The sequence below is a fragment of the Phyllostomus hastatus genome, unplaced genomic scaffold (assembly GCF_019186645.2).
Source record: "Phyllostomus hastatus isolate PE091 unplaced genomic scaffold, TTU_PhHast_1.1 phas_contig_34, whole genome shotgun sequence".
Taxonomy (NCBI): Eukaryota; Metazoa; Chordata; class Mammalia; order Chiroptera; family Phyllostomidae; genus Phyllostomus; species Phyllostomus hastatus.
The window spans coordinates 14250842-14277625 of NW_025333857.1; the positions used below are offsets into that span (position 1 = coordinate 14250842).

Here is a 26784-nt window from a genome sequence, read left to right on the forward strand (position 1 = left end):
TTTGCTCTAATACCAACCTGTTCCAATTCTTGTATTTTAGCATCCTTGACTTGCAGAATTTCTAAAACTTTTCTGTCTTTAGCTTCAGATTTCTGTTTCTCTCTAGAAACAAATTATATATATATATTTATACACATTGAGAGTTTATTAGTCATAATTGGTAGTTAATCCTTTAAATTTTCACATCCTGATAATGAGTGTCACTTTATAATATAGAAAATTAAGTTATCTGGGGTTGACAGCCCTTTCTGAATTAATCAGAAACCATATGGCCAGTGATGGCAACAACTTAGAACTGCTCACAACTAAAACAACTTCATATTAAAAAACAGTTTAGTTTCCAAATTTAGATGCATAATAAAAATACTTAAAACATATTTAATCTTCATGAAAATAACCATTGTATCATCAATTTAAAATAATATATAAACATGTCTTATTAACAGATACATTATATAGGAAATTATATTAAGAATAAAATATTTATCACTGTTAGCCTTTTCAAGGCTTTTACTTAAGAGAATTACTAACAACCAACATTGAGTAAATGAGGGAGAAATATATTGGACACTTATTTACATTTTTAATTTTAAAAATAGGTAAAATAAATAGAAATATGTACCTAAATCACTCATGATTCACAGAATGTAGAGGTAAGGAAAAAGAAAAGAACCCTCCCTTGAGAAAAAGTGAAATAAAGTAAAGACCTTACAAGGCAGAGAGGGATATTAGAATGCAATCAGAAAAACATAGCACTGGTTATAAGAGATAAATTCAGATAGTACATGTAAAAGAATTAGACTTCTAATAAGTTAGCATAGTAAGTTCATACTCTGAGGCTCTTCTGTGTTCTCTAAGTTTATAATATTAATAGAAGAACATAGAAGAAAAAAATTAAGGCACATGGCCACATCTCTGAGGATCACCAACTAAACAGAAATATATTGCTGTGGATAGGGCTGATGCAGACTAAGGTGGAAAGAGTTTAGCTCCTGGTGGATAATAGGAAATAAGCTTCCTGCTCAATTTGGAAAAGCACAGTGAGGCTCATTGTTTGAAACCAGAGACTGGATGGGGCTCCCAAATTCTTAGAGGCTGAAAAAGCTTCCACCCATCCTTGCCTGGAACTAAGTCTTTTTTATATGAAAGTCTAGAATGGCAAAAGTTTATAGATATAGCATCCTAATCAGAGGCTGAGCCAAAATGCCCTTTGGCTCAGGTACTAAATATAGCAAATCCTCTGTGTCACTGTTAGCTAAGAGCCACAAACTACCAATTCAAATCCTATTTCAGAGTGGGGGAATGGGATTAGGGTAACAATTTAATGGCAATCATAAATTTTCTAGATAGAAAAAGACATTAGACAAGGAGGGGTGGTGCTGAGAATAATAAAAGCAATCATCCCACTCAAGATGCATCCACAAACAAAAAAAATCCAAAATACATGAAGAAAACACATACTCTATACGCCCCCCCAACACAACACATACACATACTAACTCAATAATCTTAAAAAGTAACACACAAAATGAAAATAACACACTGGAAAAAATTGAAATAAGGATCTTTAAAGATATAGAAGAATGATTAAAATGAAACTGAAAAATAATAAAGTGGATCTTAAAAAATCTATTAAAAATCTTGAAAATAAAAATATAATCACTAAATTAAAAAACAATTAAACAGGCTAAGCTCAAAACTAGATACAAAAAGGCAATCAGTGAAATGGATAAAATTAATGAGGGACTCATCCAAAACACTGCATAGAAAATGATGAGGTTAAAAATATAAAATGAATTTTAAGACATGTAGCTTGCACTAGGAAACTCCACTATATGCCTAAAGAGTTCCAGAAGTAGAAAATGGTAAGATAAAATATAATGCATAATTTTTAGAAGGTAACCATTGAGAATGGTTTAGAATTAAACAGTTCTCAGATTGAAAGATATCTACCAAAACAAATATGGGAAAAAAAGAAAAAACATATCTATACATTAATTTATCATTCACTCAACAAGCACTTCTTACATGATAGGCACTGTCCTAGAGACTCGGAACAAGACACTGCACTGAACAAAATAAAGGAAGAGGCTGTCTTTATGGAATAAACATTCTAGTTCATGTATCTTGAAAACACACAATGAATAACTGAACATACAGTATGTCAACTGACTATGAATGTAATAAAAAAATAAACTAGGGTAAAGAAGAAAAGGATATCTAGTGTTAGAGAACTGGTGAGTAAAAGGAAAGTTGCTATGTTTATAGGATAATTAACAAAGGTTTGAACAGAGACTTGAAGGAAGGAAGTGAGAGTCATAGAGCTCTCAAAGTTTCCTAGGCCATGCAACTAGTAACAAGTAGACAAAAACATAATTAACATATTTAAAGAATAGTAAAAAAAGTAAATTTATCTCCCCTTGTGTGGACAAGGAAAAAATGGTAGCTGAGGACAGAGAGATCATTGGGAATAAAGTAATATATTGTCTTCCAAGCCTTTTGAACATTGAATCTGACTCTCAGTAAAATAGGAAGACAGAGAATAGGGAGGTTTGAGCAGAAAAAGAACATAATACAAATTATTATTTTATGAATACTATACTGGCATTTGGGTTGAGAACAGCCTCTAAAAGTCAAGGGTAGAAGAAGAGAAACCAGATTGGAGGCAACTGAAATACCTTAGGTGAGAAATAAAGATGAATTGCACAAGATATACCTATAGGTATAGTAGTATTTAGAAGTGATAAAATTCTTCATATTTTGAAGGTAGAATTAACAGGTTTTCATGATACATTACATATGAAATGTAAAAGGAAGAAGGAAATCAAGAATATTTCCCAGGGTTTTATTGGAGCAACTGGAATAATGGAGTAGACATTATCTGAGATACAGAGGATGAGAATGAGAGACAATTACGATTTGGGATTTGGACATGTTACATTTGAGATGCCTAATCAACATCCAAGATGTAGCTGGATAAACAAGTTTAGAATCAGTTAAGAAGTCAAGACTAAAGATAAAACTTTAAGAGTCATCCAAATACATTTAAGACCATAAGAAAATGGCATCATCCAGGTAGTGATTTTGGATAGAGAAGCCTGAGAATTGAATCCTGTGGCACTCCAACATTAAGAGGTTAGTAAGATGAGAAAAAAACAGTAAGTCATACTAAGAAGGATAAGCAATCATGTAAAAGAAAAATTGAGAGAAACTAAGTGTATAAGTGTTTCTAGAAGAAAGGAATCAGTTGTGCCAAATGCTACAAACATGTTAAAGAAGATAAAGACTGAGAAATGAATGCCAGAATTAGAAAAACTGAGGTCACTGGTGGCTTTAATAAGCTGTTTCAGAAGAATGGTGGGTATGAAAGCCTAATAGGAGTGAGTTCAAGATAGAAAAGAAAAAACCGGAGGTAGTACAAACTACTCTTCAGACAAATTTTGCAGTAAAAAGAAACACAGAAACAGAACAGTAGGTCAAGGGAAATGTGAGGTCAAAAGATTTAAGATGGAAGACAAATAGCACATGTATATGTTGACAGAAATAATTCAGGACAATAAGAGACACTGACGACACATGAGAGAGAAGGGAGAATTTTAGGGTCCTTGAAGCTACAGTATACACATAGAAAGTTTGTCCTTGAGTGACAGTATGAACAGTTCTACCAAAGAAATAAAAAGGAAAATGTGAGTATAGATTCAGACATATTGGTACATACAGTTATGAGAGGAATATAATCTCTCAGAATTCTAAAAGCTCCTATTTTCTCAACAGTCATTGATTGTTCACCTAAGCTACTCCATGGTATTGCTGACTAGGTATTCATTTGGTTTGTCTGAGCAGCCTGCAGTGACCTTAAATTGACACTAGCCTCTCAATGCAAGTCTATGCCCTACTCAGCAGCCCACAGAGTCATAGCAAATTTAAGTTCCTGATACAACTTCCCCAACAGCCCTTGTGAGCAATAGTCTCCTCTACTTCCCAACACCTTTCTCTGTTGCATCCCTTAGTGAAAAACTTCTGTGGGGTTTACCAAAACCCAGTGCTTATGGTATGAATTGACCACTATTGCGTTAGCCCAAAAATCCCAGAGCACCCCACCTACTAACAGTAATAAAGGCATATGCCACAGGTCCTGTCTCTCTCTGTGTGCACTCTGCTTTGACCTTCCCATGCAATCCCTTGAGGTACTTCCTTCAAGAACTGTGAGTAATAAACTTCTCTATTTCAATTTTTCTTGTGATCTGCTCTTGAACAATGGCTCATCATCCAGGACCCTGTGCTCCTCCTAATAAATGTCAATTTGACAAGTTCATAACAGCTATTTATCAGCTAAGAGTGAGAATAAAAACCAAAATGTTAGAAGGTAACAAGGAAGTAAGCATAAAATAGTCTTCTAGGATAGTGGGACAGTAAATGAGCCAGAAAAAAAAATAGGATCATTACCAGGCAAGCTAAGAACCACTGAGCTTAGTGGTCAAAAATTTACATAAGACCAGCCATGTTCAGTCCTCTGGATGTAGGCACAAATAGGTAGAAAGTTGGAATAAACCACATTGGACATTTTTCTAACATGTTATAACTACTGTTTTTACTTTATCCTGCTTTATTATTTTATTTTCTATTTACTAAGCATTAACAGTACATTTAATGCCTAATCACAGACCATTGTCTTCAACTGGGTTTTCTTTTTATTTGTGTTTCTTTTGTTAGTAGTAAAATTAAACATACTTTCAAATATTGAAATGCCTTTTTTCTAATTCACCATTGCCTGTCAATGTCTGCCATTTTATTTTAGTTTTTTATTGATTTATAAAACTACTTTACATATTAAATATATTCTCTTTGCTTATTTTTGTCACTTACATATAATCTCAAATGATAACCTGAATTTTTAATTTATCATTATAAAATCACAAGCATTACAAAAAATACTATATATGCCTCTGGAGAAAAGTGCCTTCAAATCCTAAAGAACAAGGCATAATGGGGTTTGAACACCCAGTTTGAGACAGCCAAAACATTAATTCCAGAAAGAAACTTCCTTCTTAAGTTCCTTTCTGGATATACTATGAATCTATTTTTAACCTGCCAGGAATCAGTTTAATTTACAGGGATAAAGTCTAATCCACTTTCCTATAATAAACCTAAAATCCCCACTAATGTCTAAATAAATTCTTATGGTCCTTTTTAAATGAGATTGTATGCCACAATATCCAAACAAAAGCATTATTACAGCTTCCAAATGAGCTTGCTACCAGGCTGATTATCTCTTATGATACATGTATATAACCCATGCACAATCTAACCCAGTGGTTCTCATAGTGTGAGTAACCAAAGAAGTAGCATCAGCATCACCTAGAAATGTGTTATTAAGGCACCATCTTCCACGTACCCTGAGGGTAAACATTCGGAGTATAGGGCCCAGAAATATGTGTTTAACAATAACAAGGTGTTATGGACTGAATGTCTTTTCATATCCATATGCTGAAGCCCTAATTCCTAATGTGATGGTATTTGAAGGTAGGGCCTTTGGGAGTTCATGAGGGTAGACACCTCATAAAAGAAATTAGTGCCCTTACAACAAGAGACATTCGATTCTCATTCTCATTCTCTCTCTCTCTTTCCTCTCTCTCTCAAGGGAAGATATGGTAAGATGGCAGCTTTAGGCAACAAAACTCTCACAAGAAATAAAATTGGTAGGTATCTTGGTATTAGACTTCCTAGCCTCCAGAACAATGAATGTTTATTATTTTATGCCACCCAGTTTATGGTATTCTGTTATAGAAGCCCAAACTGAGTAAGACACAAGGCCTAAAGTGATTCTGATGTACACTAAAATCTGAAAGTCACTGAAATAACAGTAACTAACGCTTCTCAATAGATTACATGAGTGACATTAAATGTGTGAGACATAAATGAAATGTCAAACTTCAAATAGAATATAAGCTTCAAATATGTAACTCAGTGATGCGTATTTTATAACCAAACCCTCCAAAATTGAATGTTATTTATAGTATTGACTATTTTTTAATTTTTATTTTTTAATGTTATTGATTATGCTATTATAGTTATCCCATTTTTTTTTGCCCCTCTATTCCCCTCTTCCCTGCACCCTCCCTCCCACCAGCATTCCCCCCTCTTAGTTCATGTCCATGGGTCATATATATAAGTTCTTTGGCTTCTACATTTCCTATACTATTCTTAACCTCCCCCTGTCTATTCTGTACCTACCATTTTTGCTTCTTATTCCTTGTACATTTTCCACCACTCTCCCCTTACCCACTCCCCATTGATAACCCTCCATGTGATCTCCATTGTTCCTGTTCTAGTTGTTTGCTCAGTTTGTTTTTGTTTTGGGTTTTTTTTTTTTTGGTTCAGTTGTTGGTAGTTTTGAGTTTGTTGTCATTTTACTGTTCATATTTTTGATCATCTTCTTTTTCTAAGTCCCTTTAACATGTCAAATAATAAGGGCTTGGTGATGATGAATTCTTTAATTTTACCTTTTCTAGGAAGCACTTTATCTGCCCTTCCATTCTAAATGACAGCTTTGCTGGATAGAGCCATCTGGGATGTAGGTCCTTGTCTTTCATGACTTCAAATACTTCTTTCCACCCTCTTCTTGCCTGCAAGGTTTCTTTTGAGTAATCAGCTGATAGTCTTACGGGAACTCTTTTGTAGGTAACTGTCTTCTTTCCTCTTGCTGCTTTTAAGATTCGCTATTTTTCTTTCATCTTGAGGTAATGTAATTACGATATGCCTGGGTGTGTTCCTCCTTGAGTCCAACTTCTCTGGGACTCTTTGAGCTTCCTGGACTTTCTGGAAGTCTATTTCCTTTGCCAGATTGGGGAAGTTCTCCTTCATTATTTGTTCAAATAAGTTTTCAACTTCTTACTCTTCCTCTTCTCCTGCTGGCACCCCTACGATTCAGTTGTAACACTTAAAGTAGTCCCAGAGGTTCCTAAGCCTCTCCCCATCTTTCCGAATTCTAGTTTCTTCATTCTGTTCTGGTTGAATGTTTATTGCTTCCTTCTGCTCCAAATTGTTGATTTGAGTCCTGGTTTCCTTCCCTTCATTGTTGGTTCCCTGTATATTTTCCTAATTTCACTTTGCATAGCCTTCAGTTTTTCCTCTATTTTGTGTCTGTACTCAACCATTTCTGTGAGCATCCTGATTACCAGTGTTTTGAACTCTGCATCTGAGAGGTTGGCTATCTCTTCATTGCTTAGTTCTATTTTTGGAGCTTTGATCTGTTCTTTCCTTTGGGCCATATTTTTTTTTGTCTTGTGGCACCTGTTTCATTGTAAGGGGCAGAGTCTCGGGTATTCACCAGACCAGGGCAATCCATGGCCACTGTCTTTGGAGGATGGGTCTGAGAGGGAACAATGCCACCTGCTCAGTCTCAGCTGGCTTTCAGTCACTTCCCCCACTACCCACAAGCAAATTGGGCTCTTCTCCTGCTGATTCCCAGGTAGGTGGGTTTGTGTACATTCTAGGACCCTGTGGGTCTCTCCAATAAAATCTCCTGTGATGCTGTGAGTTTCTCCTACTGCCACAATCCCCACAGGGTTTTTCAGTCAGAGGTTTTGAGGCTTGATTTCTCTGTGCTAAAATCCTGAGTTGCAGGGTCTGTCTCGCTCCCCAGTTGCTTATCTGCATGCAAATGTGGGACCACCCAGTCTGCCAGTTGTGCCTCGCCCGCCCCAGTCCTTTAGCCACTGCCTAGCCTGGACTCCTCTCCACCCTGGGTGCCTGTCTCCACCCCTCCTATCGGTCCAGATGAGTGTTTCTTCTTTAACACTCCTAGGAGGTCAGACTTCCATACATTTCAATTTCATGGCAGTTCTGGTTACTTTTTGTTTTTAAATTTGTTGTTGTCCTTCTTTTGGTTGTTCAAGGAGGCAACGTGTATCTACCTTTGTGTCCATCTTGTACAGAAGTCCTAAGTGAGATTAGCTATTTTAATTATTTAAGTACAACTCAAAAATCTATATAAGCATTTGTCCAGCAGCTCCTCCTGGTGGTATAGGAAATCCAGTATTTTCACAACAGGAAAATACTCCCAAGAGTTAACAGAGCTACACTGGTAATGCAATATTGTTTACTCAGAATAATATGATAAAAAAAGTTGTTTCAAGTTTAAAATATCAACAAACTACTTGATCAATTCAATTATAATATATTCAATGTATTTACAAGACATAAAAAAGGATTCCTATAAAAAGAGATACTGTCAAGAAGTTGATGATGATCAATGACTGAGACAAACTCCTGTTTAGCTAATTAGAACCACTGATGTGCAATAATGACGAGAGCTAAGAATATCTGCAGACTTCTTTAGGATGAAAAATGAAGTGAAGAGAGGCTGTCAAATACATACAAGTTTAAAGCACCAATCACTTTTCTCAAAAGTCCTACCCATTTAAACATTTAACACTGCTGCATTACCCACATGATTTACCATGTTTTTTACCATTTTTCTGAACTCAAAAATCTGAGAAATTATTTTAAATTATTAAGAATCAAAACTTTACTGTGTTATTCAATATGACAGAATTATATTTTCTGGGTTTGAGCCTATTTTTAATGAGATGACAAAAATGAAACATTTGAGTCTAAAAGAAACATTTAACTATAAATGATGTAATAATAATATTGGTCTGAATTATAAAATAATGAAAATGAAAACCAAACTTATTGATAATGATTATTCTTAACTAACAGATAGACAATAATGCACCAAATAAACCTAGGTAGACTAATGTTTTCTTTCATTTCAGTATAAAATCCATAAAATGTAGATTTCATACTTATTAATGGCTTTCCCTTCAAATGCATTCTCAATTTCCTAATAAACATCAAGATTCTAAAACAGTAAGACTGATAAAAGTGGAAGTTTAGGCAAATTAAAATTATACCATTATCAAATTGTTTATCCTTTTATTCACAAACTGTTTTATAATTATTTTCCTATCTTGAATATATGTAATAAATTACTAGAATAATATCTATGAATATAGAATAAGAAAATCTGAAAAAGAGAAAAACTTGAAAACTTAGTATTTTTAAAACACATTTACTTCCCAGTAAAAACAGCTATTGAAAAAATTCTGAATAAAAATAAATTACTAAATGAAGTGATCCTAATGTATATACAACCTTTAGCATTAAATATTATAAAGATCAAAGTATAGTTAAAATATTTTGCTTTAATATCAGCACATAATTTTAATACATAATCCGGAACTTCTAACTATTACATTTTATTTTTCAAATATATATATATACATATATATATATATATATGTATATATATATATACACACACATATTTTTTCAAACTTTATGTGAAAAATAAAGGCAAAACTTGTGCTGGAAGAGTCAGCCTGACTCATACATGAAAATGCGTTTTGTTTTGTTTTGTTTCCTGTTCAGTTAGGTAGTTCCAAACCAGAACAAAGAACAGAATTAGGTTACATCTGAATCTGAATTTGTAAATTATAGCACAGAGATTGACTCTTCAAACAAAGTAACCATTTAATAAAACATAGTTTAGATTTAATATATCAGTGAACAATGTACATTTATTTCAGGTATCCTTATTCATTCAGCATCATTTCTGAAAATACAAAATTGAAACTCAAAACTTCTTTGGTTTTATAGTTAGAAATTAGATGACTTTAGTTGCTGATTTTCTTGTTTCTTCTCTTTTAACTACATAGCCAGATACATCTGCATGCACTCAACATTTATTATCTCAACATACATAAAAAAGTTGAAAAATTGTGTATTACATGTCTTTAATAATTGTACAAATATTTTTCAACCAGAATCTAGAAGTCTCTTACAGTGTTCAAAAATATCAGCACTTCAGAACAGACTGTTTTAACATCTGCACATCACCAGGGTTGCCCCCAAGGATTTTTAAATGATGCCTGCCTGTGCTGAATAAAGTGCTAACTTGCACCTTGCATTTCAAACTGTGTCCTGAGCAGCCATCCAGTTGGTACAACACCAGCTGAATTCCCAGAGGCCACTGTTCACTCAGGCTTGACTGCAATTATCATGTCAATATTTTGTGCTCTGATATGCAGATATGCACACATGCAAGCTCCGTAACACTTCCTTCTCCATGGAATGTCAACTTATGTTCAATGTTTAGGGAATTTTTAACAAAACCAGATATAAACTTTCAACAAATGAAGACAATTACAATCATTTTACCTTAAGAGCAAAAATTGTATTACAGTGTTACCTTCTGCAATGCATATAAAGGCTAATTTTTTAAAGTATCTACGCTACTACAATTTGACAATTCTTTGAAGGTATTCATAAAAGCTAAAAGACCATTTGTCAAGCTTCTTGCACCTGTATAATAAGAGTTCAAATGTGTTTTTTCATACTTTATTGTGCGTTCTTTCACCTTAAACAGTACAGGGGATCCAATTAAATACCTATTAGATCCTTTGACCATCTTCCCATTCATCCACATCTCTGCCTAGGCATTTATGACTGTTGCAAGAGCTGCCTAGCAGCACTGCTGCCAGATGGAAGAATTCTGGCAGCTACACTTCTGGGGTCTCCAACCAGCCATGCTACTATCATGCTCCAAAATGCAACCCTTTTTCAGGCTGTGTTGGTTTAATACACATGGGACAGTGTACAGCCATATAGCAGCTGTGCAACCCATGTGTTTAAGAGTTGAATGAAGCAGGAGGGAGGTTTTGCCAGTGATGAGAATATATACTATAACCTTATAATAACAGCCTGCTTATTAAGCATCTAAACTTTAACTGTAAATATAAATATGAAATAATCTCACATCTTCTATGAGATTTAATCATTAAACACCTATGTTTCAAGGGTATAGCATGCATATCCTAAACATGCAATAAATACTAAAAATCAGTTTGTTTTATTCTTTTTCATGGTTCTCATTTTCCCAATTTCCAAAATTAAGTTGTCATGTCCAGGCTAGAGGGAAAGGGAGGAAGAGGGAGAGAGAAAGAGAGAGACCACTAGAAACAGGAGAGTGGGTATGAGAAAAAGGTATTGAGAAGCCTATCAAATAGTAAGTATAAGTGTTAAAAAAGAAAGCAAAACATGTCTGCAAGATTTATGCAAATATAAGGTGTTTAGAAGTAAGAGCAAATAAGAAAGTAAAGTAATTTGTGTAGGTTTCATTTGAAAATGTACATATGAAAAAGTAAAAGGTACTAACATTTCTAAAGCCTGATTATCTTTAATTTGGTATTTAGATATATTTCTAAATTTAAGTGTTCAAATTCAAGTATAATACACATTGTTTTAAGGATCAGTAAATGGCAAAAATAACACCAAAAAGGCTGAGAGTAGCTCTTGGGAGCCTATTATTTAGAAGATACTAATTGATTTTTTTTGACAAGACTTTACAAAAGCAAACTGAAAAAAATTTGAACTATAACATGAGATAATGATGATGAGTCAATATATGCAGAGCACTAAGAACTGTGTGTGAACCACAGTAAAACTCAATAAATATAAGCTATTATAATTATGGTTGTTCTATGATGTATTAAATCACAAACACACAGAATTGCAAGTATATCCTTATCATAATATTACATGAAAATATTTACCACATAGTTCAAAATATACTTCCTTATAAAATATATCTTTTTAAAAAATCATTTTGAATCATAGTATAGTTTAGTACCGTTTAGTGGGCAGATATCTTTAAGGAACACTAAGGAATATCATTAGTCCATTACAAGACAATAATGACACTATGAAACCCAATAACAGCACAGTCTTAATTATTTTCCCTTTTATATCCCCATAATAAAAATCATCTTTTTCTTTTGTTTATTCATATTACCCTGTACAGTAATAATGTACTTCATTTTATCCCTTTTAATACCATGTTTTAGTATTTTATTCATGCACTATTTCTCTTTGTGTTCTAGATTATTTGTAAACATGGTACACAAGCCAATTTATTCAATTTTCTATGAAGCCTCTGCTGTAAATACTTTATCATCAAAAGATGTCAAAGATTCCTTTATTTCACCATTATAAAATCAGGGTTTTTTTGCTAATCAAGAAAAATCATAAAAGACTCTCTACCTTTAAGTAGAAAAATTAGGATACTAACCATGTCAGATTCCACATAAAACTGTAATGAACATTAGAAGAGAATGAATTAATTCAAGTATCCAGAATGTGTACCAAGGCTCCCAGAGGTGCTATAGTAACATTCAGAAGTACTATGGGACATTTTAAATGTCTGGAGGAGACAGAGCAATACTTGATATCTGTTGGACACTGCATGGACTACTAGCTAGAAGAAATTCAGGGTTTCAGTGTTAGATTGTACTACATTCCTTTCATGTCATCACAGATTTAACAAGTTGGGTTTTGACCACTGCTGTGATAAAAGTCAAGCTGAAAGCAAATAAGCACTATAGGAAAAAAATTGAGGGTGGCACTGTCCAATGTGACTCCAATTTTGAGACCTTGTCTAGTACCTAACAATCTCACATAGTCTATAGCAAAATTATGGTTATTAAATAATAAAATTAAAATATATTTCCTCTTAATTTATATGTATATTTTAATGGCCATTAAATTGTTAAAACAAAGACTTAATCAATGGAACACACATGTAATTCTCTTTGATTTAAAGTAACATGAAAAAATTACTGAAATATTAAGGGCACTACAAATTGAGAACATTTTGGAACCTATAAGTTAATTTTTAAAAAGTCCATTATTTAAATGACTAAAGATTATAATGTATGAATACTTATCATAATACATAGAATAACAGAAATTTTTACTGGAGAGTCTCAAAACCCTGGTAGTAGTTCTTAATTGTTATAATTACAACTCTACTCAGTCTCATTCAACTATAACCTTGCTGCACCCTATACCATCTTCAGCATTTCATCATATATTCCTCTTCAAGTCTAAAACTGAAGAAGTGTAAAAATATAACAGACAATGAGAAGTAAGTCACATATGCTCAAGTTTCAATATAGATGCTTTGGCAAAATTTGTAACCACTAGGAATTTCCAGATATAAATATCATTACCTATATCAGCCAATTAACTTCATTATGAGAGGGCTATTTGAAACTCTTAATATTACAACAAAATTTCTTGAATTTTTATATTTAGTACTTTAATGAAAAAATATAATTGTCATGTAAATAAAATAAAACTCACCAGATTAGAAAAAATACTTTCCTGGCATAATGTCAATTTAATATTAAGTTACTACCTGTTCACAGTGAATGATATAAATTAAATTGTCTCAAAGATCTGGGTCATTTTCTCAACATATAAATCTCAATTAACTTCTACTTCCAGCCACAGAGAGGAACTAGGATAGATTTTCCCTATGCCTTAAACAACCTGAAAACTATACAAAATATTTCAGACACTGGACACAGGTAACAAAGGCCTGTGGTCCCTAAAGGAAGAAAACCAATGAGGGAAGATGTATGATTCCTGTAGCTATCTAAAGTCAGTCTTCAAGCCACAATGAAGGAAGAAGAAATACAAAGAGAGTACAGGATCTCATTAAGTTGAGAAGACACAGGCTGAAGTTCAGGAAAGCCACAGTACATAGAATTTGTGAGGCAAACTACTAGAGGATGGAGTGAGAGCCAAGAGCGAGAGCCAGCAGGCTTCAGAGGTTTCCTCTTTGTTTGAGAATTGATCTGTCTATGCTTGAAAGGAAAGTACTTTGGGCAAAGAAGAGAATCATTGCAAAGCAGTAGAGTGGGCAATTTCTAGAATTCACAGAGGAATGAAAACAGTTATGTTCCCATCAGTCAAAGTGGAAAGACCATGTAATACACAGAGCATTAGGTAGAATCCCAGAAGGGTCATGCCCTAATAATGTGACTAAATTCACTATTGAGAGAAAAAATGGCTACTCTGAATCTATGCTAACAAAGTCCCCAAAACATCAAACCAATCCATAAGTAATTTAACTGCATAAAAAAGTCCAATATTCTTTATAGTACAACAATAATCAAACAGTAAATAGCATAAAATTCACAATGTCCAGAATCCAATAAAAAATTACCAGGCATGCAAAGAAGTAGAAACATATGATCCATGATGTGGAGAAATATCAGTGATGTAGACAATTGAATTAGGAAATTCAAGGACCTTAAAATGGCCTTTATAAATATTAAAAATGTATTTAAGAATTTAAAGGGAAACATGAACATAATGGAGAGTAATGGAAGATTTTTTTTGAAAAATAAAAGAATTTGTATATGTAAAAATATATTATCTGAAATAAAAAAAAATACACTAGAAGGGATTAGTAGCAGATTACACAATGCAAAGGAAAATATCATAAAACTTGAACCACGGGAATAATAATTATTCAATACAGAACCTAAGTATTTTCCTACCATTATAGATCCTTTACTTTTATTTATGGGTATCATATTACTTTTCCAAACAATATTGTTTAAACAATATTGTGTTCATGTAGATAATTAACAATTCCCACCAGTGAAAAAAAAGTCTTTTAAAATGAATGTCAAATAAAAAAGACAGTGGTCTTTCCTAGAGAGTACAGATGCATTCACAGTATATATATATATATATCATATTTTTTAAAAATTAAATCACTACTTTCACTTCAATAGGAAAAATATGCTCCACAACATATGCCCCTGTGGTAGAACCAAATTAATCTTCCAAATCTTTCATACAATACAAATAAAATACCTAAACATGTGATAATTGTTTTGATGTCATTTTATTTCTGACAACCACTTGTGGGACTTTTATGAAAAAGAAAACACTACACAACCAAATGACACGGTAATTTTCTAGTAACCAACCCCAAAGAAATATTGATTGCCTGCCTGCCAAAGAATTCAAAATAATTATTTTGAAGAAACCCAGTTAGCTATAAGAGAACACAGGTATACAACTAAACAAAATCAGGAAAATAATACATGAAAAAATGAGAATGTCAACAAAAGAGAACACAAAAAGAAACAAATAGAAATTCTGGAGCCGAAGAACAAAATAAATGAAATGAAAACTGCAACAGTCAAGAGAAGACTCCATCAAACTGGAAAAAGTACCCATGAACTTGAAGATACATCATTTGAATTATTTAGTAAGAGGAGGAAAAAAAGAATAAAAAATAATAAGGAAAGCATATGGAATATCACAAATAAGAGTGACTTATGCCTTCTAATAGTTCCAGAGAAAAGAGTGCAGAATGTTTATTTAAAGAACAGAAAGAAAGAAGGAGCTACTACCTTTCATGACAGCATGAATGGAACTGGAGAGCATTATGCTAAGTGAAATAAGCCAGGAGGTGAAAGACAAATAAAATATGATCTCTCCTATAAGTAGAACCTAATCAACAAAATAACAAGCAAGGAAAATATAACCACAGACTTTGAAATAAAGAACAAAGTGATTGTAATCAGAGGGGAGGGGAGAAGGTGGTGAAAGAAGGGAGGGGTCATCAAAGAACATGTATAAAGGGCCCATGGACAAAGCCAAAGAGGGAAAGGATTGAGTGTGAGAGGTGGGGGTGGGTTGGGTGGGGGAAAGAGATGGCAGGAAAATAGAGACAACTGTACTTGAACAACAATAAAAAATGCAAAAATAAAATAAAATAAAGAAGTAATAAGTGAAAACTTCCCAAATCGTAGGTGGGATATAGAAATCCAGATTCACGAAACTTGTAAGACCCAAACAGGATTACACAGACACATATAAACCAAAATCTCAAAAAATCACAGACAAGAACAATTTTGAAAGCACCAAAAGAAAAGCAACTCCAGATATAAAAGAAAAACATCATAGGATTATCAGTGCATTTTTCAGAAGAAATCTTTCAAGCCAGGAAAGAAATGGAATGACATATTCAAAGTACTAAAAGACAAACACTATCAATCAAGAATACTATACCCAGCAAAGTCGTCCTGTCCTTCAGCAATAAAGAAGATAAAGACCTCCAAAAAAAACAAACACACAAACAAACAAAAACCATGAAGGAATTCATTGCCACTAGAATTGCCTTACAAGAGATACTAAGGGTAGTTCAACTTAAAAAACACTAATAAGAAAACACATGAAATTAGGGTATAGTAAATTCAGAATATTCTAATATTGGTGGTACTAAGTTACTTTTAATTATAGTAAAAAAAAGAAAAGACAAAGGTATTAAAATAAATAGAGACACAATAATCTGTTAATAGGTAAATAATACAAAAAATGTAAAGTGTGACACCAATAAAATAAACTATGTGGGTGGGGAAGTAAAGGAAAGTGTAGAGTTTTTATGAGACTGAAATTAAATTGTTATCAGACAAAAAGGGCCTGCTGTAACTAAAATCTGTTTTATGTAAGCCTCATGATAATGATAAAGAAAAAAACGCTAGAAGATAAACACAAAAGATAAAGAGCAAAAATATCACAGCATATCACTGCCAAAAAAATCATTATACCACAAAGAAAAGCAACAGAAGAGGAAGAAAGGAACAAAATACAGACAGAAGACAGTAAAATAGCAATATCACATCTTTACCTGTCAAAAATGAAAATATGGCCCTGGCTGGCATAGCTCAGTGGATTGAGCGCAGGCTGTGAACCAAAGTGTGGCAGGTTCAATTCCCAGTCAGGGTACATGCCTGCGTTGGAGGCCATGACCCCCAGCAGCTGCACATTGATGTTTCTCTCTCTCTATTTCTCCCTCCCTTCCCTCTCTAAAAATAAATAGAATTTAAAAAATCTTAAAAAAAATAAAATGAAAATATGCTGTCACAAAGAGACTCAACTTATTTTAACACAGATAGGTTAAAAGAGAAAACATTTAAAAATATATTTCATACAAATAGGTCCATAACCAAGAGGGAGGTGGCTATTCAAGGTCTGTCCAGAAGGGATCCAGCCATGTAATATGAAATACAGCAACATTTATTGAAGAAGATACAAGACACAAGAAACTGTATATAGAACAGTGACACCTCAGTCCTCTTCAAAGTAGGCATCTTGGGACCTCACACAGTTCTCCCAATTGCCATTAGCTGCCTATCATATATTCCTGAATGTCATCAATGCTCTGAAATCTCTTCCCTTTGAAAGGTGAATTTTAGTTTTGGGAAATGCCAGAAGTAGCAGGGCACCAAATTTGGGGTGTAGGAGGGCAGAGTCATCTTTGTGATTCAATGTTTTGCCAAAAACCTCTGCACAAGACACAATGCATGAGTGGGTGAATTGTCATGGTGAAGCTACCAATCACCAGCTGTCCATAGCTGCAGCCTTCTGAATCATCCAAGTAATTTCCACAGAAGAATGCTCAAGCTTAATACAAAATTTGATGTAGATTCATTGCTCTACTCACTCAGTCATTTTGAATGCAATGACCACACAGTACATGTGCTTACTCAACTGAGTCTAACTGCCCCCTCTGACTAGTACAGTGAAGTTGCCATTGTTCATGTACACACATTCCAGTCCACTATCCTTGGCTGCCAGGTTATACTGATGTCATACAAACCGTTCTCATTATATTAACATTGGCTGGACTTTTTCCAGACAGACTTCATACCATGCTCACTCAACACCCCGACCACCCCCACTGACTAGTACAATGAAATTGTCATTGTTCACACATGCACATTCCAGTGCTCTCTCCTTGGCTGCCAGGTTACATCGATGCCTGTCACACAAACCATTCTCATTATATTAACAATGGTTGGACTTTTTCTAGACAGACCTTGTATCTCTCTCAAATCTACAATCCTTTGAAAACAGTGATGGACACTTTCTTCTACCACTTCAAATTTTTGCCTAAGAGATCCCCTCAGATCCTACCCACATTCTAAATAAAGATATGCTTATTTGGGGAGGCAGCTGTGTTATGAATATAATTATTGATATATTATATTGCTTATTATAATTATTATATAAATTATATATTATAATATATATAATATATAATATATATAATATTATATAAATTATTATATATATAATTGCTTATATAAATTATATATTGCTACTGTTTTAATGAACTAATCTTGCAATACCAACTATAATGGTAGGAATTCTGAAATAACTGTGTTGAATTCTAATGAAGTCAATCCGTAACACCAATGGCAACAGAATCCAGGATCATAGAAATACACTAAACTTCTCCCCCAAAACAAGTCACAAATCCAAAAGCCACTTCTAACCTCATGCCTACCCATATCCACAACTAAAAAACTATCTGGTTTTAGCTTTTTGTATTTTTTCCCTTTATTAATGTTCACTCTTCAAAAGCAACTTGTCTTATGCATAAAGTCAAATTTTAGAAATCACCAATTGTAAGTATTGCATTTAACTGCTTCTGTATTTTAATTAAGATAAAGTATTTTTAATTAATTAAAGTGACACCACAAAAATGTTTTATATGTGTATAATATTCATGATTATGTAATTTTATAATTCAAATTCTAAACTAGCAAGAGTTTTACTTATACATGTAGATTCCTGATCATTTTTTCAGTTTATTTAAGATTCCAAGAACTCATTTTGTTGATTTCATCAATATACTTTAAGAATATTCTTTAAATCTGTTTCAAAATTATTTATAATATTAATGTCTGTGGAAACTCATTTTAATCTAAAGTGTCAGATGATCATTGGAATCACTGACTGTCTTTCATACATTATAAATCAGATTATCTCGTAACCTCCAAGTGAAATTTCAAAAAGTTCACTATTTTTCCATGAACCAGAAGCACTTTATCCTGATTGGTTCTTAATTACAGATTTAGATACAGCCTTCACATGTTAGGTGCATTTGTTTTCTAGTGAACATAAACCATATCTGAATATTAAAGGAAAATATAAATAATATTATCTTTGCTATGCAAATTAGAAATGCCTTTGGGATAGAACAAGGCCTCTAGGTATTTTCAAATAAGCAGATGCAGAAGTATATTTCATATACAGTGTACTTTCCAACTACTTAAAATACTATTGATCTCAGCATTGTTATATATAATTATATCTAGTTCATTTTCCTTTGGAATTTATTTTTGATGATAACATGAAAATCTACCACAGGAATTAATGAAAAAGATAAGTAAAGCTTTATCAATGTTACTGAATGGCCAAAGATTATTGGTCCTGCAGCATGAGAACATTTTTTAATTACCTTTATATTTCTATTGCTTGGGATTCTATTTAAACACTTACATATCTTTCCTTATTAAAAAACAAACATTTGTTCATAAAGTAGTTTTTAATGATACAAAATGGTCTAATATATATATAGTAAAACAATACAATCCTACTCAATAAGTTTTTGCGGTCATCCTTCTTTATGGTTTATATTCTCCCAAATAACCTTATAAAATAAAAATTTGTAAGCCCTGACCAGTGTGGCATGGTTGGCTGGGCATCACCTCACAAAGCAGAAGGTTACCAGTTCAATTTCCAATCATGGCACATACATGGGTTGCAGGTTGGGTTCCTGACCGGGGTGTGTGCAGGAAGCAATTGATTGAGGTTTCTCTCTCACAGCAATACTTCTCTCCCCCTCTTTCTCCCTTCTCTCTCTCAAAAAAATACATAAATTCTTTAAAATAAAAATTTGTTTAAAAAATGAGGCTGCTCTGTGATACTTCCATATGACAATAGATGTGCCTAACCCTAACCCATTACCACCCACACCAGCAAAGACCAAGTGGGGAACCTAGACTTCAATTCATGCAAGGATCTATCTAATAATGCTCCCCACCTCTCCTTCCCCACTGGAGCAGTGCTGAAAGTGGTAAATGGAGAGTGAGAACTTTCACCACTGCCCAGCAGTAATAAGGCTTCCCTCTCTCACTATTGTCAGTGGAGGTCAAATGAGGAGGCACTCTTGTTCCTACCAGCCAGGGTGCATCAATGGATATCTTGTAGAAAGTGGTAAATCCCATGCCCATCCTGGAGTGATAAGTAACACTTACCTAGTCCTCAGGTGCCAACAGAGACCAAGAAAGGAACCTAAACATCCCTCTCCTGGCAGTAAAAAGGAAGCATCACCTCTTCCCTAATGGAGTGATATCAAAGAAAACTAGCTTAAACAGAAGGTTTAAATCCATAACATTACATAATACCCAAATGTCTGGATGCAATAAGAAATCAGTCATCATTCTAAGAACCAAGAATATACAAAACTGAATTTTAAAATATCAATAGAAGGCTAACACCAAGATTACAGAAATGTTATAATTAATTGACAATTTTAAAGTAGCCATAATAAAAATGCTTTAACAAACAGTTATAATGTCCCAAAAAACAAACTAGAAGCCTCAACAAAGAACCAGAAAGTCTCAACAAAGAGATATAGATAAAAGAATCAAATGGAAAATGAAGGAATAAAAACTACAAAAGCCAAAATAACTCAATGGATGGACTCAATAGCTTCCTATACAGAATAGAGGAAAGGAATCAGTGAACAAAAAGAACAACAGAAATTAGGACTCACTTCTGCTGAAACATTAACTTTCTTTTTCTTTATGAAAATTTCTGGAAATCTTCCAACAAACTATAACCATTCATTTTTTCAAAATTCTAGAAGCTCTTCCCTCAGGCTTTAAAGGACTTTTCCCTCAACTGTATGACATCAAAGATATCAGCATAAACAGATAAGATATTAACCATGTCAGAGGCTGTAATGTAAAGGCTTGTTTCATTAAATACTTTATGAAGCAAATGTATATACATTTATATAACTACTTAACAATAAGTGCTCACATTCCTGAAAGGTTATGTTTGACCTACTATGTGTTTTAGTACATTCAGCTTTTTCTAAATAAAATTCTTCAATTTTAAGTTTTAAAAGTTTACATTCAGCCTTTTCTAAATAAAATTCTTCATTTTTAAGTTTTAAAAATTTAGTCAATTTTAGAATATCAAGAAAATGATAAGAACATCCACTGAAAAACCTGAAACATTCAAACTTTTTATAATTGTGAAAAACATATGATTTAAAGAGAGTAAACAACTCAAGTACTTGTAATTATATTTTTGAGTACTTCCTACCACTATACCTAACACTCATAATTTATTAATATGAGATTTTTAACATACCCATCAATTTCTTTACCTACTGGTATTGTCAATGATGATAATGAAAACTATTATTAATCATCTCCAACCAGAAATCCAAAAAGGACAAGGAATCAAGAAAAAGGTAGTTTGACATGCCTTATAGGAAATGTTTAAATAGCTACTGTTTTAATATTTCAAGAGAATCATATTTTTAAATTTTTTAATCCTCACCTGAGGATATTTTCATGTGCTCTCTTAGAGAAAGAGAGCAAGGGGGAGGAAGAGAGAGAGAAACAACAATGAGAAAAGCATCAATTGGTTGCCTTCATAAGCACCCAAGCTAGGGATCTGTGCAGGGTCCACGGATCATACGCATCAGGACAGGGGATCCCACATGCCTGTACCCAGACCATGGATGAACCTGCAACCTAAGTATGTGCCCTGACTGGAATCAAACCCACAATGCTTCGGTTACAGAATGATGCTCCAACCACTGACCCACACCAGCCAGGGCAAAAGAATCACATTTAAAAAATAAAGCAACCCCAAGATCTCAGTAGCTTTACACCCAAACACATTATTTCTCACTCACATCATAGTCTGACAAAGTTAAGAATGGGTGGGAGAGGGAGAGTGCTCTGCTCTATTAAGTCACTCAGAGACACAAGCTTCTTACTTCTCGTGATCCTCTGAGTCCCTAGAATTTTCAAACATTCAGCTAGCATATGGCACACGAGAGGTGGCAGAAAGAAGAGTGCCTGCCTAAAAAATACGTATCATGTGCCAGCCTAAAGGTATTATACATTACTAGCAGTCCCTGCTTACTATATTTTGACTTAATGATGGTGCAAGAGTAATACACATTCACTAGAAACTACTTCAAACTTTGAATTTTTATCTTTTCCTGGGCAGTACATATATAGTATGATACTCTCATGATGCTAGGCTGTGACAGTAAGCCACAGCTCCCAACCAGTCATGCAATCATGAAGATAAACAACCAATGCTCTATAGTGTACTGTGTTGCCCACATTTCTTGGATATTATGTTTTGTGTTTTCATATTTCATCAGGTCTACAAAATGCCCACCTATGTCTTCTTCTTCTGGTGAGAAGAAAAAGGCAATTACTCTTGAGATGAAATTCCAGGTAACTGCCCAACTGTAGACTAATGTAAGTGTTCTGAGCACATTTAAGGTAGGCTAGGTTAAGCTATGATGTTCAGCAAGTTAGGCATATTAAGTGTAATTTTGACTTAGAATATTTTCAACTTTCATGGGTTTATTGAAATATAACCTCTCATAATGCAAGGAGCAACTGTATTTCCACCCACAATCCATTTGCCAGAACTATCATAATCCAGGAAAAGGAAATGCCAGTGTAGCTGTATGCCCAGAACAAAAACAATAGAAATGCAGGTGAGCTGTCTCTGCCATAACAACATTAGCACCTTCTTAAAAGTCTGCAGAAATGGCATAGTTATACTTGAAATATGTTCAAATCAAATTGGAATTCCTTATATTGCAGGCATAAGTATGGTTTGACCACTTGATTGAAGCACCAAAAAACTATATTTGCTTTCTTCATGATTCCAGGTACAGTACTAGACATCTCCCAAACAGTCAACAAATATTTGATGCCAAATTAACCAATCAGTAGAAAGGAACCATGTTAAAATTCTAATATTCAGTATCTGCTAACTAGTGTGAAACAGAAGCACTACTTTTCTATATAAGAAGCAGAAGACTTGACTTTCAGTATAACTAACTCTGAGGAGTGGCAAAGAATTTTAACAGCTCTACTCTTTAAACTTAAGTCAGAAGTAGTATTTTAAGCTCTCCCCAGGAATGTATAAATAATCTAGTCTCTTTTATTTCTTATAAAATCATAAATTAGAGTCTCTAAGTACTTCAATCTTTCCTTTCAAGTCACATACTCAGAGCCAGAGCCAAGTTAGTGATTCAAAAGGATGTACCCAGAATTCTCTGAAGTAATCAAAAAGGATACTAGTATTTACAAGACTATCATTATACTCTATCAGTTTTAGGATTATTCAGAATTCTAAATCTTCTCAAAGTAAATGTAAAAAGTGAATGCCAGACTATGAGAGTGCAATTTTTTTTTTTTATAAATTCCTGGCCTCACAGTGTGTGGGTGGAACTAACCTGGTCATCTGGTAAAACTATTACCCTCACTAGAAACACAGAACCTCAGAATTGATCACTCCACCCCACCACATCCCACATCTCTGTTCATAATCCTTGCCAATAGGCCTTAAATCTCTCAGGTTTCAAATACAGAAACCAAAACAGTAAAAACACAGGTCTTCAAAATAAATGGTAAACAAATACAGCAAAATATTTGTGATTAATAAATGTTACTGTAAGATTTATTGTACATATTCAACAACTTAGGGTTTTCAAAATAATAAAAGGTAAAAAATCTGCTATGATAACATATAGAACTTTAAGATTAACAGAGCAACACATTTAGAATCAGATTGAATAGTCACATATTTTTATCTCTTATTTTTATCCAAGGTATACAAGTTACTTTTTCACTCAAACATAATAACAAGATATAACAAAAAAAGGTATGCAGCACCACCCATAAATGCCATCCTTAAGTCATATAAATGCACACTATTTTTTGTTGTTTTTAAAATTCCTTTAATAAGATGAGGAACTGTTTTTTTGTTTCTCCTCATATATTTTATATATAATTTTTATTATAGTAAGAAAATATATTATAACAGAGATCTACCATCTTAAAACAGTTTAAATGCACAATATACTCTTGTTAATGACAGATAAAATGTTGTACAGCTGATCTCTAGAACTTATGCTTCTTGAATAACTAAGACTTTGTACCCACTGAACAGAAACACCCTATATATCCCCCCTCCAACAGACTCTGAAAAAAAAATTCCACTCTGTTTTTAGGAGTTTGACTATTTCAGATAACTTCATATAAGTGGAGTCATGCTGTATTTGTCCTTCTGTGTCTGCCTGATTTCCCTTAGCATAATATCCTCCAGGCTCACCAGTGTTGTTGGACACTCCATTTTTTAATCCATTCACCCATCAATAAGCATTTACACTGTTACCATATCTTGGCTACAGTGATTATAGCTACAATGAACATGGAGTACAGATAACTCTTAAATATCATGATTTCATTTCCTTTACATATAATACCTATAAGTGGGATTAGTGAATCATATGGTAGTTCTATTTCTTTTTTTGCACTTTATAACTTGTTCTTACTTTTCAATTTAAATTGTATTTTAGGGGAGAGTAACGGGGAGAGGGAACAGGGACAACTGTTAACTGAACAACAATAAAAAATAAAAGTTAAAAAATTATACTTCATTGTTTATGCTATTATAGTTGTCCCAATTTTTCTCCCTTTACCCCCCTCCACCTAGCCCCCACCCAACCCCTCAAGCAATCTTCACACCATTGTCCATGTCCATGGATCATATATATATATATATATATATATATATATATATATATATATATATATATATATATATATATATATATTGTTCGGCTGCTACATTCTCTATGTTGTCCTCTATATCCCCATGACTATTCTGTAAAAACCAATTTGTATTTCTAAATCCCTTCACCTTTTTCACCCATCCTCCCAATACCCCTCCCATCTGGCAACCATCAAAATGTTCTCTGCATCTACAATTCAATTTCTGTTCTGCTTTCTTGATTATTTTGTTTTTTAGATTTAATTATTAATAGATATATATTAATTGCCATTTTTGTTAATATTTTTATTTTCTTCTTTAACATTTAACATTTCATATAATACTGGATTGGTGGTGATGAACTTCTTTCACTTTTACAGGTCTGGGAAGCTCTTTATCTGTCCTTCGATTCTAAATGGCAGCTTTGCTGGGTAGAGTAATCTTGGTTGTAGGTCCTTATTCTTCATCATTTTGAATATTTCTTGCCAGTCCCTTCTAGCCCGAAAAGTTTCTGTTGAGAAATCAGTCTTATGTGAGTTCTCTTGTAGAAAACTACCTTTATCTTGCTTTTAAGATGCTCTCCTTGTCTTTAACCTTTTGCATTTTAATTATGATGTGTCTTGATGTGGGCCTCTTTGGGTTTATCTTGTTTGGGACCCTCTCCACTTCCTGGACTTGCATATTTATTTCCTTCACCAATTTAGGGAAGTTTTCTTTCATTACTTTTTCAAATAGGTTTTCAATTTCTTGCTCTTTCTCTTCTCCTTTGTGCACCTCCATGATGCAAATGTTTGCACACTTGAAGTTGCCCTCGAGATTCCTTACAGTATCTTCATTTTTTTCAATTCTTTTATCTTTATGCTGATCTGATTGGGTGTTTTTTGCCTTCTCATATTCCAAATCTCTGATTTGATTCTATACTTCATCCACTCTACTGTTGATTCCCTATAAATTGTTATTAATTTGTTAGTGTATCCTTCATTTCTGACTATTTCTTTTTTATAGTCGATGTCCTTTTTATGCTGTTGAAGTTCTCTGAGTTCATTTACTCTTCCCCTAAGTTCAATGAGCATCCTTATAACCAGTGTTTTGAACTCTGCATCCAGTAGATTGCTTGTTTATGTTTTGTTTAGTTTTTTTTTCTGGAGTTTTGTTCTGTTCTTTCATCTGGGCCATGTTTCTTTGTCTCCTTATTCAGCAGCCTCCCAGTGTTTGTTTCCATGTATTAGGCAGAGTTTCTATGACTCTCTGGTTTGGTAGAGTGGCCTAATGTAGTAGGCGTCCTGTAGGGTCCAGTAGCACAGCCTCCCCTATCATCTAAGCTAGGTACTTGAGGTGAGTTGACCATGTAGGCTGTGTACACCCTCTTCCTGTAGTTGAGCCTTAATTGCTGGTGACAGGTCAATGGGAGGGATGTACCTGGCCTATCAGCTGCAAGGACTCACTGTGACCACTGACCACCAACCTCCTACCACCTTGGAGGGTCAACTTGCATGGGTCCACTCCACAGAGCAGGACTTACTTCAGCAGGGCTCTGGTACCCACTGAGTCTAGCCCTTGAGTGTGCTGCTTATAGAGGTAGTTGAGTGGTGCTGGTCCGAAGTGGTCTGTAGCTGTTCACTGGATGCACAGACTCTGGGGCCTCTCAGGAGGTATAGGCCAAAGTCATCAATCACCACCTGCATTCTGTCCTGAGCCACATGGCATAAGCCACAAAGAGGTCTGCAGATGGCTGCTACTTGTACAGGTCTTGGAGCTGCCCGAGTAAGGCCAAGGTGTGGACCAAGGCCAGCTGCTGCTAGTGCCAGGCTTGGGGCCACTTAGTGAGAGGCACAGGGCTCACTGCGGCCAGATGCTGCTTGTTTGAGAGAATTTAGGAAAATCTGAAGCATGAGCCAAGACAAGTCATTCATATGGAAAAGCCACTAGAAATAGCTTGGGTGGGCCTGAAAGTTGGATGTAGCAGAACAAACTGTGTGAGCAGGTGTGTGGAGTCTCAGATATGGCACTTGCCTTCTGGCTCTGTGGGTGTAGAGATCATCAAAAAAAAATAACCTCTACCAGCACTTCTGTTGGGGAGAGAGCTGCTCCCCAGTTCTTGCCCTGATGCCCGACACTTCAGGTCCTCCCCATTATGTCTCAAGTGCCTTTCAAGCTGCTGCCCCAGCACTGAATCTCAGAGGGAGTAAGTCCAACTAAGTCTATCATAGGCCCTTTAAGAGGAATTTCCTGGATCTC

General features: G+C 34.3%; 1 protein-coding gene across 2 annotated transcripts in view; it reads right to left on the minus strand.

Moving 5' to 3' along the window:
- Positions 1-26784, minus strand: part of CNTLN (centlein) — a 294809-nt gene that overhangs the window by 234465 nt on the left and 33560 nt on the right. For both annotated transcript variants that reach the window (XM_045840845.1, XM_045840844.1), the window contains exon 3: positions 18-102. In XM_045840845.1, coding sequence (XP_045696801.1) covers positions 18-102 — 85 coding nt within the window. The remainder of the gene's footprint in view (positions 1-17; positions 103-26784) is intronic.